Source organism: Stenella coeruleoalba, assembly GCF_951394435.1.
Source record: "Stenella coeruleoalba genome assembly, chromosome: 3".
In the NCBI taxonomy this organism is placed as follows: Eukaryota; Metazoa; Chordata; class Mammalia; order Artiodactyla; family Delphinidae; genus Stenella; species Stenella coeruleoalba.
In genome coordinates this window covers 162,241,155-162,257,453 of record NC_137148.1, presented here as the reverse complement: position 1 = coordinate 162,257,453, position 16,299 = coordinate 162,241,155, and the positions used below count along the sequence as shown (strand labels likewise).

Here is a 16,299-nt window from a genome sequence, read left to right as displayed (position 1 = left end):
CTGCCCAGTGCCCTGCCTCTGCGACGGAAACTGACTCATCTTCCACTAAGGCCTGCTCTAAAGAAATCCTCCATCAGGAAGCCTGCCCTGTTATTCCAAATGCCTCCCGTGTTGGAATAACAGCAGAACAGCCTGCATCTCCTGACCCCAAGCACAGTATGTGACCTGGCTGCTGACTCTGAACCAGAATCTCAGGGTGCCAACAACTCGCCTCCAGCTCTCCTCTGGTTCCGCCTCTGAAGTGCTGTGTGACCTGGAGCCAGTGCCTTAACCTCTCTGTGCTACCCCTAGCAAGGCTTCCAGGGGATGATGGTACAGATCTCTCACTGAATAACTGGCGCAGCCGGGAGCCGAGCACAGCTCTCAGCTAGCCTGCTAGGACAGGAGCGCGGTTGGGGGCCCCTGTCTTCTCTGGCTGTGGCCTGTGCATTCCACCTCATTCCAGCCCTTCTTTCCCACCACCCACCCAGTCACGTAGACTTCAAGTGCACACTCTGCCTCACCGACTGCCTTTATTGGGCACTCAGCCCCAGGGCACTGGCGCGTGCGGGAAGGGCGAGGGGTGTCACTGGAGCAGGGACCCTCGGGCGGGAGGTGTGGCCAGTGATGCCTCCTGGCCCCCAGGACACGCGCTGCGGCCCCCAGACATCTCTGTAACCCTCGGAGCTGACCCAGCGGAAGGGCGTGTGGGGTCGTGACCCTGGCCGCCACGGGGGCGTCTCCCGCAGTTCCAGGCTCACTTGGGGGTATTGAAGGGCACGGCGCGCTGATTCATGGGGTTGTCCGGCGAACGCAGCCACTCCTTCTTGAGCATCTGCTTCAGCTGTGACAGCCGCATGTTGGGGTTTTCTTGCTTGAGCCGCGGCAGCTGCGCCTCCTCGAAGGCAGTGAATGCCGCCCGCATTCTGCGCTCAGGGTGTCTGTCTGCCGCCTCCTCCGCCACGCTGGTAAAGGCGCAGGCGTCAAGGGGGGCTGGGGCGTGGCCCGCCCCGCCCCCAGAGTCTCAAGCTCCCCTCTGGGCCCCAAGCCCCACCCCAAAGACCTAGGCCCTGCCCCGTACCTGAGCACTGCGATGGCATCCTCGATGGTGCGCGCCTCCACGCTGCCCTCCTCCAGCAAGCGGCGGTTCACATTCTCCTCCAACGGCACTTCCAAGTGGCTCTTGGCTTTCTCGGCTGGGGGCGGTAGCGACCGGGGGACAGAGACATACCAGAAACAGAGAGAAATAAGCAGAGACGCAGAGTTCCATGGCGATGAGAGACACCATAGGGGAAGAAGTAGGGGAGAAAGGGAGGGAGGCAGGCAGGCAGAGAAGGATGCGGGAGAATGGAAACGCAACTTGAGCTCCCCGCCCAGTCCTACCTTCGGGATGGGCCAGTTTTGCCCGCCCAGTCCCCAAACTAACTTCCCGGCAGCCCACCACTCAGGAGGCACCTCATACGTGGCTGCTGTCTCCTCACCTCGGGGCACCACATCAGCTGTGGGGACCCCGGGGAGCACAGGCCAGGGTCAGGTGCAGAGTAATTACACACCTGTGTGCCTATGGCGTCCGTGCTCAGAGCCAGGCCTGACGAGACACCGCCCACCCACCCTTCACCTTGCAGAGCCCAGGCAGCTTCTCTGGAGGTGGGGAGTGGGGTCTGGACTCAGTCCAGGGGGTAGGCCCACTGCCTACTGTTTATCAGGTAAAAGGGCAGCTCCAGAGTGGGCCGAGGCCCTCACCTGGGTCCGGGGCTTCCTTGTGCTGATAGTCTCGGCGGAGCGTCTCCTCAATCTGGGCGCGGGTGACCTTGCTGGAGGTGGCCACTCGCGGGGCCTTGATGCCCTTAAGCCTTGAGTCCTCCTCCTCCAGCAGCCGCTGTGCCTCCTTCTTGCGCTCCAGCTGCTCCAGGCGCCGCTTCTCCTTCTCCTCCTGGGGGATTGGGAGTCAGGAGTGGACCCCGTCCCACTGGCATGGGGTCCAGTTTCCATCTCAACCAGTGTGGATGGAGGCCTTGCTGTGTGCTAGATCCCATGATGGGCGTAGGGGACACGGATGGGAGCACGATGAGCCTACCTGGGGGCTCCCATCCTATATGACTAGGGAACAACAGGGAACCTTGGCCAAGGCAGTGGGTGGGTGGCTCCTGAAGAAAAAATGACACCTGGGCTGGAGGAGGAGCCAGCCAGGAAAAGAGCTGGGGAAGAGGAGAGTCCTTAGTGGTGGGAATGGTGGGTGCAAAGGTCCTGAGGCAGGAACCACCTAGCATGACAGAGGAACAGCACAGAGGCTGGTGTGGCTGGAGGGAGGAGGGGAAGTGTGGAGGACGAAGACGTGGGGAGGGCAGAGGTGGTACCATGGGGAGCCTCAAGGGCATGGGGAGGGGTTTGTACTGGATTCCAAAGGTGACAGGAGCCACTGGGGTCTGGACCCATTTGCCAGCTGGGACAGCGCTTCTGGCTTTATAGCCAGGAGCCCTTGGGAGGCACCATCGAAGTGTTCCCAGATGAGCGTCACAGGGGCTGGGACTGATCCCACCTTGACTCCCCAGGGAGGCCTGGATGCCAGCTGGTCGAGGGGACATGTGGCCTGTAGGACTTGTCCTTGGTCGCTGCCCCTCCACTACTACAGGGACAGAGCGAGGTTCTGGTTCCTTTGTAGTGCAGTGTGGCTGTGTGGCCGTAGGCTTGGAATATTCTGCCGCCTCCCGCCCAGCACTCCCAAAGGGCCCTGCACTGCAGGCACTCCCACCTGCCCACTCACTGCCTGCAACTCTGCCATCTGTCCGCCAGGCCTCAGGGACAGTCCCTACAGCTGCAGTGTCCCCCATGACAGGGCTAACTGCCCCAGAAAAAGAGGTTCCTGAGGACACGTACTGGGCCTCTGACCTCCAACCTGCCTGCCTGATAGGAAAAAAGCTGGGGGGGGTTGGGGGGACGGGGAGGGTGGTGGTTAAAGATCAAGGCTGTTTGGGCACAGCTGCGAGGATCCCATGTCTGTGGTCAGACACCTGGGGTAGGGCCATCGTGCTCTGAGTCTCAGTTTCCCCATCGGTCAGAGGTAATGTCCTCCTGAGGCTCCCCGACCACTGCATAGTGCGTGTACAGCCCACATTCACCCTGTCCACAGCACGGCCTTGCCTCAGGGCCTTTGCACTAGCTGTTCTGCCCTGCTGGAGCACCACTGCCAGCTTCCTTTCCTGATTAACTCTGGCTCATCCTGAGCTCCTGGCTCTCTGTCCTTCTGCTCTACCACATGGCTCTTTCCTGTGTTCCACAAAGCCCTGTTTTCTAGTCTTCCGGTTATCTGGTTAGTCCCTGAGGCAGGAGGCAGGCCCTGGCCCAGCACACAGTAGGTGCTTAAGTAGTGTGCTGGATGAATGAGTGAATGAATTCCAGAAGGCTCCAATCTCAGGAAGGACATGCAGAATGGGGCCATTAGTCTCTAGGGACATGGGACTGAGGCGGGAACATGAGCGGTTATACTTTGACGTTCGGCAGACTTTTTTGAAAAAGACGCTCGCAGTTTTTTATAAAGGCCAGTTAGCAATTGGCAGCATCTGGTGATGGGTGAAGGATGAGGCTGCGGCAGAATATTCTGCAGCCATCAAGAATGAGCCTCATAAGTAACTGAGATGGAACCCAGAGAGTCAGGTGCTCACTGCCAAGTTGCTTAATATGGAACAAATGGAAACGAAATGCCAACCTCTGGGCGGGCCGATGAATTACGGCCCAGCCCAAGGCTGATGGCTGGCGGCTGGCAGAAATCTGGCTGTGTGACCCCATTTAACGGAGGGCATGGCCTTTAGGGTATGGCATTGGGTGAGAAGAGCCTTTGGTGTCACATGGGCGGGAGATGCTCGTTTTCTTTTAGTGTTTTGGAACAAACGTGGATTTGTTTCTTTTTCATAAAAACAGTATCTTTTTAAAGCAGCTGTCACGTAAGGAAAGAAAGAGGGACCGGGTGTGCTGTGTAGACTGTGGGCCCCCCTCACTCATCAGCAGGAAGAGGGATAAACAAAACCCAGAAAACCACCCCATGGGGAGGGAGAACCATCAACAGCTCCAGGTAAGACACTCGGCGGGGGGGGGGGGGTCCCTGGTGGTCTAGTGGTTAGGATTTGGCGCTTTCACTGCTGTGGCCCAGGTTCAATCCCTGCAGCACAGCCGAAAAAATAAAAAGGAAAACACTCAGGCGGGGGGACTGCCTGGGAGGGGCATGGGGGCTGGGAATGTTCTAGAGAGCAGGGGTTGGCAAACTCTGGCCCTCCACCTGTTTTGGTAAAGTTTTAGCCTATTTGCATACAGTGGCTTTGTGCTACAGCGACAGGGTCGAGTAGCTTTGAGAGCCTGTCTGGCCCCTATTGCCTGTCGGACCTCTGCCCTGTGCGTTCTTCCAGGTGTGTGCTACACAGGGGAGTGGACAGGCAAATGCTCCCTGGGCCACACCCCTGGGGCATGGACGCTTGCAAGGCTATTAGTCAAACCTCATCACAAACCAGACAGCCTGGCTCCAGCCCGGCTCCAGCCCAGCTCCAGCCCCTCCTCACAGCCCTGTGACCTGGACTTCCTGTCTTGTCTGTGCCTCAGTTTCCTCATTTAGAGGATGGGGATGACACCGAGGCCCAAGATGCAGGCCTGGGGAGGGCTCCTGGGGCCCTGGGCTGGGCTGCTGCCACTCCCAGACTGTGGAAAGGTCTCCGGCTTTTCTGTCTAGATAATGGATCCCTGGCAGACATTAGTTTTCCTTTTGGGTTTTCAACTTTCCTATATTGTCAAAATGTTGACAGTCAAAAAGGAAATTTAAAGACCTCCATGGACCCAGTGCAACATTGAGGGCGCTGAGGGGAGGGAACCAGTGATATTCAATTCCGACTAAAAACAAGGCAGGATCCAGCCCTGCACAGAAAGACAATGGGAAAAACTCACAAAAGTGCCCAGGCGCCCCCTGAACTGGGCATGCAGGGATGGTGTGTCACCACTGCTATTCCAGAACCTTTAACAGTCCCAGCTGGAGCCTATCACCAGCCCAGGGGGCTAGAAGAGGCTAAGAATGGTTTCTGGTGCCACCTACTGGGCCAAGAGGGTCAGCATCAGCCCTGAACCACTCCAGACACCAATTAAGCACCCGCTCACTGTGTGTGTGGCACTGCGGGCCCCCCGCAGGAGACGGCCAACCATCCTGGCCCTCTTTTGTGTTCTTATAAACACCTGGAAATGCCTCCAGGCCCCAGGTCAGCAGGTCTGAAACAGGATCTATCAGCATGTGTCAGCCTCGGCACTGCTGACGTCAGGCTGGCTCACTCTGCTGTGGGGCCATCCTGTGCGCTGCCAGGTGTTGAGCAGTATCCTGGGCCTCTGCCCACCAGATGCCAGTAGCACCCTCCAGCTGCCAGTTGTGACAACCAAAAATGTCTCCAGATGTTGCCAAGTGTCCCCTGGGTGCGGAATCGCTCCAGAGTGAGGTTGTGCCAGTCTAGACCAGCCCTGGCATCACACGAAGGAGAGAGACAAGCTCGTGGAGGGCTTGCCATTTCCTAAACGTGCCAAGTCCTGGCCACCCCAGGGCTTTTGCACGAGACTTTGCCTCTGTTTCTGTCTCCCTTCTTGCCCTTGCTCCATGTCCAATGACTCCTCACCCTTCAGGCCAAAGACCCAGGGGCCTCTCACCGCCTTCTACTGTGTTGACCGCCCACCTTGCCCATGGGTGGGGCGTGGGAGCCCAGGGCCCACCCACCTTGCGCTGCTCCTTCCTCATGACGTGTTTGTCCTCATCCTTCCAGTAGGCATCCTCCAACTCCTTCTGCTTCTTGGCATCAGCTGCTGCCTTGGCCTCAGCCCTCCGTGCCCGGGCCGCTGCCGATTTAGTGTTCTCGCCCTGGAACTTCTTGGGCATCCCTCAGAACGCTGTGAGTGGAGGGCAGGGACCAGTGACTCTGGGGCATCCACCCTTGGCAGCCCCAGACTCACGCCCCCCTTGGGGCCTCGGGAGCTCTGTCTATAAAACAAGGGCTTTATTTATTAATCTCTCTTTAAAAAAAAAATCTACTGAGGTGAATTTTACATAATACAAAATGAACCATCTTAAAGTGCACAGTTCAGTGGTATTTAGCACATTCACAATGTTGTGTAACCGTCCCCTCTGTCTAGCTCCAGAACATTTCCATCACCCCCAGAGGAGACCCGTCCCCATGAGCAGTCCCTCCCCACCTCCCTCCCCCAGCAACCACTCATCTAATTTCTGTCTCTATTGATTTCCCTATTCTGGACTTCTTTCGCTCAGCATCATGTTTTCGAGGTTCATCCATGTTTGATCATCTGTCAGAGCTTCATTCCTTTTTATGTCTGAATAATATTCCATTGTACGGATGGGCCACATTTTGTTTATCCATCTGTCCATGATGGACACATGGGTTGTTTCTACTTTTCAGCTCTTACAAGTCATGTTGCTCTAGATCCCTGCGGGCCAGTCTGTGTGTGGACCCTCCCACTCTGCCGGCTGTGAGGCCTCAGTGTCCCGGCCCCACAGCCCTGAGGCCGAATCCCCCTCGCCCTGGGTAAGCAGCTGCCATGAACTGTTCCCAGTGATCCAGCCCAGGCTCACACAGCCAGGAGATTTTAGAACAATCGTAAAGCTGTTGTCCAGCTGGTCTGTGTGAGTCCCATACTGGGTGCTGGGGAAATGATGACACCAAATGGGAGGTGCCACCCTCCCCACACCCAGTCCCCTACTAAGCATTTTATATGGCCCAACTACATTGAAAGCTCTCAAAGCCTTAAACACAGGGACTGTCCTTATTCCCTTTCGAAGGTGGGGAAGTCAAGGTACCTGGCTAAGTTGCACAGGGCTGAGCCTGGAGTCTCACCTCTAAAGCCTGCCTTTCAGGTGAGGAAGGGAAGACAAGAAATTAAGATCACCCCACCTCCAGAGTGCTGACTGAGGACACAAGCACTGTGTGGTCAGGGCAAGCCTTCAGCTCTCCAGGCCTCAGTTTTCCTCATCTGGGAAATGGGCTGATGTCCATCACTCCTGGTTGTCCTCTCCCCACTGAGAATCTCCAGCTCAGTCCCTTGCTGAACCTTGGAGAAGTAGGCCCAGCATCGAGAATGATGGGGAAGGAATGTGGGGGCCATCCTGACTCAGGACCACCAGGCAACCCCCCACCACCAACCTCCTAGCTGTGTGGCTTATGGGGGAGGGGGCTCCCATCATCTGAGAAGTAGGGTTGATTCCAGTCCCTCCCTGCACAGGATGCAAGAGCTGCCATGGCAGGGCTGGATATGCCAGCCTGATCCTGTACTTCTCCCAGCTGCTCCTGGGCCCCCTGAATCAAGCAGTCATTACTGAGCATCTACAATGTACCCAACAGAAAACCTCACCTGGATTCCCCAGAAGAGCACTAAGAAGTGGGTGGGGGTCACAGTCTAAGTGTCAGGTGAGGAAACTCCCCACATGCCACCTCTCCCTCCATCTCCCCCTCACTCTCTCAGCAGCAGCCACACCAACCTCCTTGCCTTTTTTCAAGCCTACCTGTTCAAGCCTACATGTTCCCACCTCAGGGCCTTTGCACTTGCCCTGCCCACCACTTTTGCTCCTCTTTTTACCCAGTTAATTCCTATTTAAACTTCAGGGCTCAGCTCAGGTGTTGCCACCTCCAGGAAGCCTTCCCTGACACACCCCCTGACTCTCAGACCATAAACTTCTCTCTGAGGTATTTGTTTAGGTTGCTATCTATGTTCATTTACAGGATTATTCGACAAATGTCCATCTTCCCCACCAGGCTGGGAGCTCTATGAGGGCAGGGCTGGGACTGCTTCAGTCAGTGCCCTGCAGAGTAGGGGCTCAAAAAATGTTTTGCGCAAATGAATGAACAAGCATCTATTTCCAGGGTTCCCTCAGTATTTACTTCACACTCTGTGTTGTGTCCAAACTCAGCTTCTCACTTCTCTTCCCACTCACTTCCCTCTCCAGCCTCTGAGCCTTTGCTCTTGCTATGCCTTCACCCGACACACCCTCCTCTGTCCCTTCTTCCTGTGAAAACCTGCCCACTCACAGAGACTCAGCCCCAGCATCTCCTCCTCCTCGTGTTGCTTAAGACCCCCAATTCCATCCCAAAGCCTGACAGGGCTTTTCTGACCCCCTCTTCAGGCCAGGACTGAATATTTATGTCCCTCCAAAATTTATATGTCGAAGCCCTAACCCTCAATATGACTGTATTTAGAGACAGGGCTGGGACTTCCCTGGTGGCGCAGTGGTTAAGAATCCGCCTGCCAATGCGGGGACACGGGTTCGATCCCTGGTCCGGGAAGATCCCTCTTAGATGCTGCAGAGCAACTAAGCCTGTGCACCACAGCTACTGAGCCTGTGCTCTAGAGCCCGCGAGCCACAACTACTGAGCCCGCGCACCACAACTACTGAAGCCTGTGCGCCTAGTGCCTGTGCTCCACAACGAGAGGCCACCACAATGAGAAGCCCGCACACTGCAACGAACAGTAGTCCCCGCTCGCCACAACTAGAGAAAGCTCACGCACAGCAACGAAGACCCAATGCAGCCAAAATATAAATTAACTAATTAAAAAAAATGGTACCTTATACTTTAAAAAAAAAAGAGAGAGACAGGGCCGGTGAGGAGGTGATAAAGGTTAAATGAGGTCTTAAGAATGGGGCCCTAATCTAGTAGAGATGCTGTCCCTATAAGAAGAGAAAAAGTCACCAGAGCTTGCTCTCTCCACCATGTGAGGACACAGTGAGAAGGTGCGCATCTGCAAGTCCGGAGGAAAGCCTGCATCTGGAACCAAACTGGCTGGTACCCTGATCTTAGACTTCCCAGCCTCCACAATTGTGAGCAAATAAATCTGTTGTTTAAGCCACCCAGTCAGTGGTATTTTGTTATGGCAGCCAGAGCTAATACAGACAGCTTTTCTCCTCTGTTTGATAAACACTCACACACATACACTTTGTCATTCAGTAAACACGCACTGTACACCTAGTATGTGTGGGATGCTGGGGAAAGAGGCAGTGCTCATGGGCTTCCTGACAGAATGGGACTCCCAGGCTTGTTGGGAGATAGACAATAAGAGTGGTAACTCCAGATCAGAGCTGTAATGGGGCTATATGGACGCTGAGGAAGTCGGGAGAGGGGCTTCTGACCCAGCCTGGGGAGGGATGGGGAGGGGGTGTCAAAGGGCTTCCTGGAGGAGACATCAAAGGAAAGACATCAAAGGGAGTGGGGAGATCCAAGCCCCCAGGGGTGTGGGGGAGGCAGGCTGGGAAGGGGATTTGTATTCCAGGGTATGGGAAGGTGCACAGGGCGTCAGAGCCCTCTGGGGTTGGTAAGGAGAATTGAGACAGAAGCATGGAGCTCAAACAGGGGGTCTAAGGAGTGGCTTTGGCTAAGCAGTGGGTACACTTAGGGGGGAATCAAGACCTTCGTGGTTGATTGGATGTGAAAGTAAGAAAGAGAATAAAAGATGAAACTCAACGCTGCCTCCTCCAAGAAGTCCTCCCGCTACCCCTTCTAGGCTCCCCCAGCCCGTCGTCCCTCTCCCCAGCCCTGATCCCATTGCAAGAGGCCAGGGACGTCCGTACCCAGCTCTGTCACCCCCAGGCCTGTAAGCTGCCCAGGAGCAGGACCGGAGACAGGTGGCCTCGAGCACGACGCTGTCCCTCCGGGTCTCAATCGTCCGCTCCGGGAAATGGGCATAGCCCCTGCGGGAGCCCTGGAGACGGTGGTCAAAAACGCCTCCGTCTCCGAGCACCCCATCTCCAGCCCTCCCGGGGAGGTGGTCCCAGGCCCAGCAGCCCCGCTGGGCCCACCCGCACCCCGCCCCCCGGCTCCGCCCGCGCCGCTGCCGCTCCTACCTCCTTCCCCCGGCGCCGGCCCGGTCGCACCTCCGTGACGTCACCGCAGGGCTTGCGCGCTGGGCCCCAGGGGGGCGCGTGCTGATTACGTCTCGGCTCCTTCGCCATCTTGGTAGAGGAGATGCTGCTTTGGTCTCCAAGCCAAGGGCGTTAGCCGTTTCTTTTTGTCTTCAAGAAGAGAATATTTTATAAACCCTCATCCCTTGCGCTCACTTCATATGTTAGCTAGTCAGGAGAGGAGAGCAGAAACTACAATCTGGACCATTGTCTCTACAAAGATGGCCGTTGCCCAGATGAAAAATGGAGTCCTCGGTTTCACATGTGGGTCTGGCGGCGTCAGTCAGGAGTTGCTTGGCCGCCAGAGCGCGCCAGAACCCGCGGTCCGCGAGTGGTGAGTAGACGCACTTCGCCTGAGGAAGACTCAGGCCCTTCGCCATCGCTTTGTGCTTTGAAGACGCTCTCCTAGTACACATTCTCTGCCTCCCTCCTGCGAAGTTGAAGTGGGAGGGAGCAGGAGAAAGGAACAGAGAAGTTAAAACACTCCGCGCTGTCCAGGTGGGGAAACAGGCTCAGAGAGGAATTGAATTTGACCAAAGTGCAGTCGAAGGACTCAGAATCCCTCCTCCTGGATTGCTATCCACCCGCGCACACACCTTGCTCTTTTATTTTATTCAACAATTAGGTTTTGGGGCCCAGTTTGTCCTAGGCACCTATGCTTTAGATTTTCTGCACTTCCGAAGCCTCAGTGTCCTCATCTGTAAAAATGGTAGTACAAGGGGGCTGAGAATGATTATACTGGGCCTGGCTGTACGGAGAGAAGCAGGGCGTGGATTTAGGAGCAGTTTAGGCAGGACGGGTTGACCACGGAGTCCATACTCCAAAAGGCAATCCCAGTGACACTGCTGGCAGCTGAGTCGGATTGTTTACCTCCCCTGCTCTCAAGCTTCGAGTGGGTCCCCACTGCCCTGCAGGACTCACCCCACCTTCCCATCTCATCTCCTTCCTCTTCCCCACTCTCTCTCAGCTCCAGCCACACCAGCCTCCTTTCTCCCAATTGCCAGACACAGTCCTGCCTCAGGGAATTTGCCTGTGCTGTTCCTTCAGCCCGCAGCTTTATGCACGGACGACTCCTTCACTCCTTTCAGGCCTTGGCTCAAATATCCCTTCCTGAGAAAGACCTCCCTGACCTCCCCAAGGACCAATAGTTGGTGCCCCGTCCCCAGCCCTCTTTATTGGCTTCATAGCATCAACTTGCTTTGTTGGTTTACCTGTTTATTTTCAGTCTCCCCTATGGCTGTGATGTCTGGAGGATGGAACCCCTTCACCTGGAATATTTGTCACCAAGAAGAAGGGGCTCAGCATAAACATTTATTGTTCAGTATGGGGTTGGGGGTGAAAGTGCCAAAGGCAACACCTAGTTAAGCTTCTACTGGTAAAGATCCAGGTTTTAAAAAGAAAAAAAAAATTTTTTTTTTTTAAATTTAAGAAACGAGCCAGGCTTGTCACATCTTCCTGAGGGCGGGAGCCTCTTGTGTCTGTTGACATATCTGAGGGATGCAGGTCAAGTGAATCGTTCCAGAACAAGTTAAGTCTTCTACAAGGAGATTTCTGCCACCTCCCAGGCCACAGGGCACAGCTCGCATTCCTGAGAACTCTTGACTTCTATTGCTGTGACATTCTATAGCTCTTAGAGGCTCACATTCTCTAGTAAGTATCGAGGGTCTACTCTGTGCCTGTGCTAGGAGCGCAGCAGTGAATGAGACAGACACAGTCCCTGGTCTCCTGGGGCTCACAGTCAGGAAATCATACAAAAAATTATGATCCTAACCTTGGCCGGAAGATGTGCGCCGTATTGAGAGTGGGCTATAGAAGCCTGCAGGAGATTTTATGTGACACACACGGTTTTATCTGATACAATGATAAATTTTATTTCTCTATTATATATTTGTATATTCATATACCCCTGTATGCCTAAATACACACATAGAGAGCTATATTAACATACTGCACTGCAAATTGTTACATGAATAATGTACACAATGAGGAAAATTCAAATTTGGGTCTTTTTTTCCCTGTAAAGTGGCTGTTACTTCATGTTAAGATGTACAGACATTGCCTTTTGTCCCCCAAATATTGTTAACTCTTATGCTTTTTGAAATGTTCCCAACTTGTTTTTTGAAAAGATCCCTTACTTTTGAAAAAAATTAAGTCCCTCATAACCATTGTTTATTGCCGGGAAAATATTTCTTGTCTTTATGACTTAAATCTTTTCTCCAGCAACCATCATGATTTTACCTTTCCCAAATTCAGTCTCCAAATTCAGAATAAGACAACTCTGAAGATGTCTTTTATGCCTCAACTCTCGTTGGGCATCCTGAGATTGCCATTGGTTAACACAGATATTTGTTCCTTCACCTATAGAAGCAAGGACAAAAGTATCATCAAGTTTGTCTAGAATTCTTGGGGACTTGGTGGCCCGGTGGTTAAGAATCCGTCTTCCAATGCAGGGGACGCAGGTACGATCCCTGGTTGGGGAGCTAAGATCCCACAGGCCGCAGGGCAGCTAAGCCTGTGCACCACAGCTAGAGAGGAGCCCATGCAGGGCAACTGAGCCTGTGCTGCAACTACTGAGCCTGTGCACCAGAACTACAGAGAAGCCCCCCACAATTAGAGAGAAGCCTGTGCGCTGCAACGAAAGATCCCACATGCCAAAACTAGGACCCGACGCAGCCATAAATAAATAAATAAATATTAAAAAAAAAGTTTGTCTAGAATTCTCCAAATTTTAATTAACTCCAAACTGTTAGGAGAGCTTTTTCATTTACCAAATTTAGGATTTTTTTTTTTAAAGTGACAAAAAGAGAGCCATATTCCTCCGTTGGTTGTACTGATGTAAAATTTGCTAAGATAAGTATCTTTCAATGATTGTATACTTTTCAGGTTACTAGAAGCATGGCCATGCAGAAGCACAAAGATTGCTACGAAAAGCAACTGCAAAAGTATTTGTTTCTTGGATTCTAGATCCACAAATTCTTTTCTTTTTGTTCAGTGAAAGGGATGGAGAGGCAGTAGGAATCTTGACTCAGTCACATGGGAGTCGTCCAGCACCATTGTTTATTTCAATCTTTCATTGGATTCAGTAGCCAGGATTCAGTAACCTTGTGTAAGAACTAGGGCAGCAGCAGCAGAATTTGTGGAAGCTTCAGTGACTGGGTTCTGGGGTCTCTGCTCAACTAATTGGACCCCATGCCTGCCTGCAGACTGCGCTTCAGATAGAAAACACTCAGCATTCTCAGCTCCTGCGAGATATTCCTGTTTTCCCTTTCACGTGTCACTCTCCATCACTGTAACACTCTAAACCCTGCCACCCTCCTTTCCTCCTCAAAGAAGGGGAATCCACAGTTGCCTCCCCATGTTAAAGAATTATCCCAACTCAGGACACCCCTGGTGGTCCAGTGGTACAGAATCCACCTTTCAGGGCAGGGGACGTGGGTTCGATCCCTGGGCGGGGAACTAAGATCCCACATGCTGTGGGGCAATTAAGCCCGTGCGCCACAACTACTGAGCCTGAGCGCCTCAACTAGAGAGAGAAAACACGCATGCCACAACTAGAGAGAAGCCCATGCTCCACAATGAAGATCCCGCGTGCCACAACAAAGACCTGATGCAACCAAAAAATAAAAAATAAAAGAATTATCCTGACTCAGGGGTGATCTTATAGAGCTGTGCTGTCCATTAGAAATAAAGGTAAGGTGGGCCACTGATTGGGTTTAATACTTCCTAGGCACCACATTAAAAAGGAAAAGAAACAGATGGAATTCATTTCCTGATAAATTTCACTTAGCCCAATGGAGCCAGGATATTGTGACTTCAACAACTAATAGAATTCTAAAACAAGACATAGCAAAGATCTCAGAAATCTCCCATCTTCCAAGGTCTAAACTTGCCGATAGCCTTGTTGGCACTAAAAATCAAACACCTCAAGTTATCTCATTGTGAGTAAATAGTAGTCTGACATGCATTTGATGGTTCCACTCCCAATCCTGAAGTCTATCACAGGCTGACGTGACTAAATACTGCAGGAGACTCGGAGGTTGCCCACACAGTATCACTGACACGTGCAAGCTGCTTTTCCACATTGTCCACGTAAGCAATCCCAGCATCACCTGAAACCTCAAGAGACAGTGTTCTGAAAAAGTCATCAGAGGAAATCTGCCCTTGAATCTTTTTTTTTTGCGGTATGCGGGCCTCTCACTGTTGTGGCCTCTCCTGCTGCGGAGCGCAGGCTCCGGACGTGCAGGCTCAGTGGCCATGGCTCACGGGCCCAGCCACTCACATGGCATGTGGGGTCTTCCCGGACCGGGGCACGAACCCGTGTCCCCTGCATTGGCAGGAGGACTCTCAACCACAGCGCCACCAGGGAATCCCGAATCTTTTTTTTTTTTTTAATTTATTTTCTGGCCGTGCAGCGCGGCATGCAGGATCTTAGTTCCCCAACCAGGGATCGAACCCGTGCCCCCTGCACTGGGAGCACGGAGTCTTAACCACTGGACTGCCAGGGAAGTCCCTGCCATTGAGTATTGATGGAAAGAGTTTCATCAGGCTCTGTGATCTGTGTTTCCCAATTAAAAACAGTTAGTTCATCTTATCCTGACCCCTGGATATCCCTTCCATTGGGAGACCTTAAACTGAGGATTCTTGGCACGCTCTAGAAACCTACAGCTGCAGTAGATAGACAAGTCCCTGTGAAAATTAACAGAGGGAAATCTCATTTAAAATGGAGTCAGGAAGCCCTGAAGGGGGAGCTCTCCCTCTCACAGATATACCTTCTGTTGCAGCTTACTTTACACTCCTGGGCAGGAAGAAGACTGCTACCCCTACAGGAGAAAGGTTTTTTCTTTGCCCAGCAACAGCCCAGCCAATGAGAAACTACCACAACTCACCACTGTCACCACCCTGAATTCTTGCTTTCCTCCGGTGGACTTTCCTTCATAGCAGCGCCCCCCCGCCCCACTTCCCACTTTCCTCTGTAAAGAAATGTTCTCCTTTGTTCTCTGGACTTGCACATGATTTGCCGTAGCTTGCATGGGCTGAATTGCAATTCCTCTGCCATTCCCTAGTAAACTCATTTCACTAGTAAAATAACTGGCTATTTTAAAGGTTGACACCCCCTACCCCCCCCCCCACATAAAGCATCAGCTGTGGACGACTTCCTCCCAAGATTAATTTTCTGATTCCACAGTCATCTTTTAACTTTGCTTTCCCCCTGTTCATCTTGCGTATTATCGTATGTTGGCACCCTCTATTAAATGGCTGAAAGTTTTCTCAGTATGCTCTTTCTCATCTTCATCCTGGACTAGAGACCTCCTATGGTTTCCTTCTGCCGCTTAAACAAGAAAAAATCTCTCGTGTGTGTGTTTCACAGACTGCAGCTACTCTTCTGGATAATAGCTGATTGCTGCGTCTTCATTCCCCACCTGATCCTGCTGACAAAAACGTAATAGCTATGCCTCTAAACAATTCAGAAGATAGATGTTGAGGGTTGACTTGTGTCTCCCCAAACTACCTATTCAAATCCTAGCCCCTGGTACCTGTGAATGCGACCTTATTTGGAAATAGGCTCTTTGCAGATACAATCAAGTTACAATGAGGTCATATTTGATTAAGGTGGGCTGTAAGGCAATGATGGTGTCCTTATGAGAAGAGGAAAATTTGGACACAGACGTACAGAGGAAGAAGGCCACGTGAGGACAGAGGCAGAGACTGGAGTGATGCTGCTCGAAGCCAAGGAACTCCAAGGACTGCAGGCAGCCACCAGAAGCCAGGAGAGAGGCACGGAACAGTTTTCTCTCTCAGTCTCCAGAAGGGTCCAACTTGCCGATGCCTTGATTTCAAACTGAGAAAGTCAAAATAAATATCTGTCAGTTTAAGCCACCCAATTTGTGGAACTTTGTTACAGCAGGCTCAGGAAACTAACATAGTAGATTTCCTTCTATAGGCCGCTCCTACTATGTACACTTTCCTCACCTACTTAATCCCAAAAGGCATTTTGTAAAAATTGGATGTTGATCTAAGGTCAACAAAAGGCTTCTGCTGAGGTCATTACAACTGTATCAGCAAACCCAGCCCATCAGGAGTAGAGACAAATATTTGGGTTATCTCACGTATAATAATGTGTTCCTATTAGAGACACCCCATTCTGCTCAGAAAAGCAGAATGTGTTCCCATTCAACCTCTCCTGTTCTGTATTACTGCTTCTTAGGAGGTCCAGCTTCTGCGCTAGAAGTCCCACAAACCCGTTTAAATTCCTTCGCCAGTGTCAATTTCTTCGTCGTAGCCAGCCCAGGGCAGTCTACACCACTTCCTGCTACAAACACTTCCTGCTACACAAGATAATACTGCAGGTCAAGCAGAACCATCTGTGACCAGAAAAAAGAAAAAGCGGCTTGGATCTCTAG

The 16,299-nt window shown here is 52.5% G+C and overlaps 1 protein-coding gene across 3 annotated transcripts; it reads right to left on the bottom strand.

Annotated features, from left to right (window-relative positions):
* Positions 1-495: 495 nt before the first annotated feature.
* CCDC124 (coiled-coil domain containing 124) lies at positions 496-9,904 on the bottom strand. 3 transcript variants are annotated; one of them, XM_079918300.1, is made up of 5 exons: positions 9,842-9,904; positions 5,717-5,886; positions 1,723-1,912; positions 1,061-1,175; positions 496-944 (listed from the first exon to the last, which is right to left on the bottom strand). In XM_079918300.1, the coding sequence occupies exons 2-5, from the start codon at positions 5,873-5,875 to the stop codon at positions 737-739; spliced, it is 672 nt and encodes a 223-aa protein (XP_079774426.1). In that variant the 5' UTR covers positions 5,876-5,886; positions 9,842-9,904; the 3' UTR covers positions 496-736. The 3 variants fall into 3 exon arrangements, with proteins under 3 accessions (XP_079774426.1, XP_079774428.1, XP_079774427.1); XM_079918302.1 differs by lacking the exon at positions 9,842-9,904 and adding an exon at positions 9,569-9,589; XM_079918301.1 differs by lacking the exon at positions 9,842-9,904 and adding an exon at positions 6,903-7,040.
* Between the last annotated feature and the right edge of the window lie 6,395 nt (positions 9,905-16,299).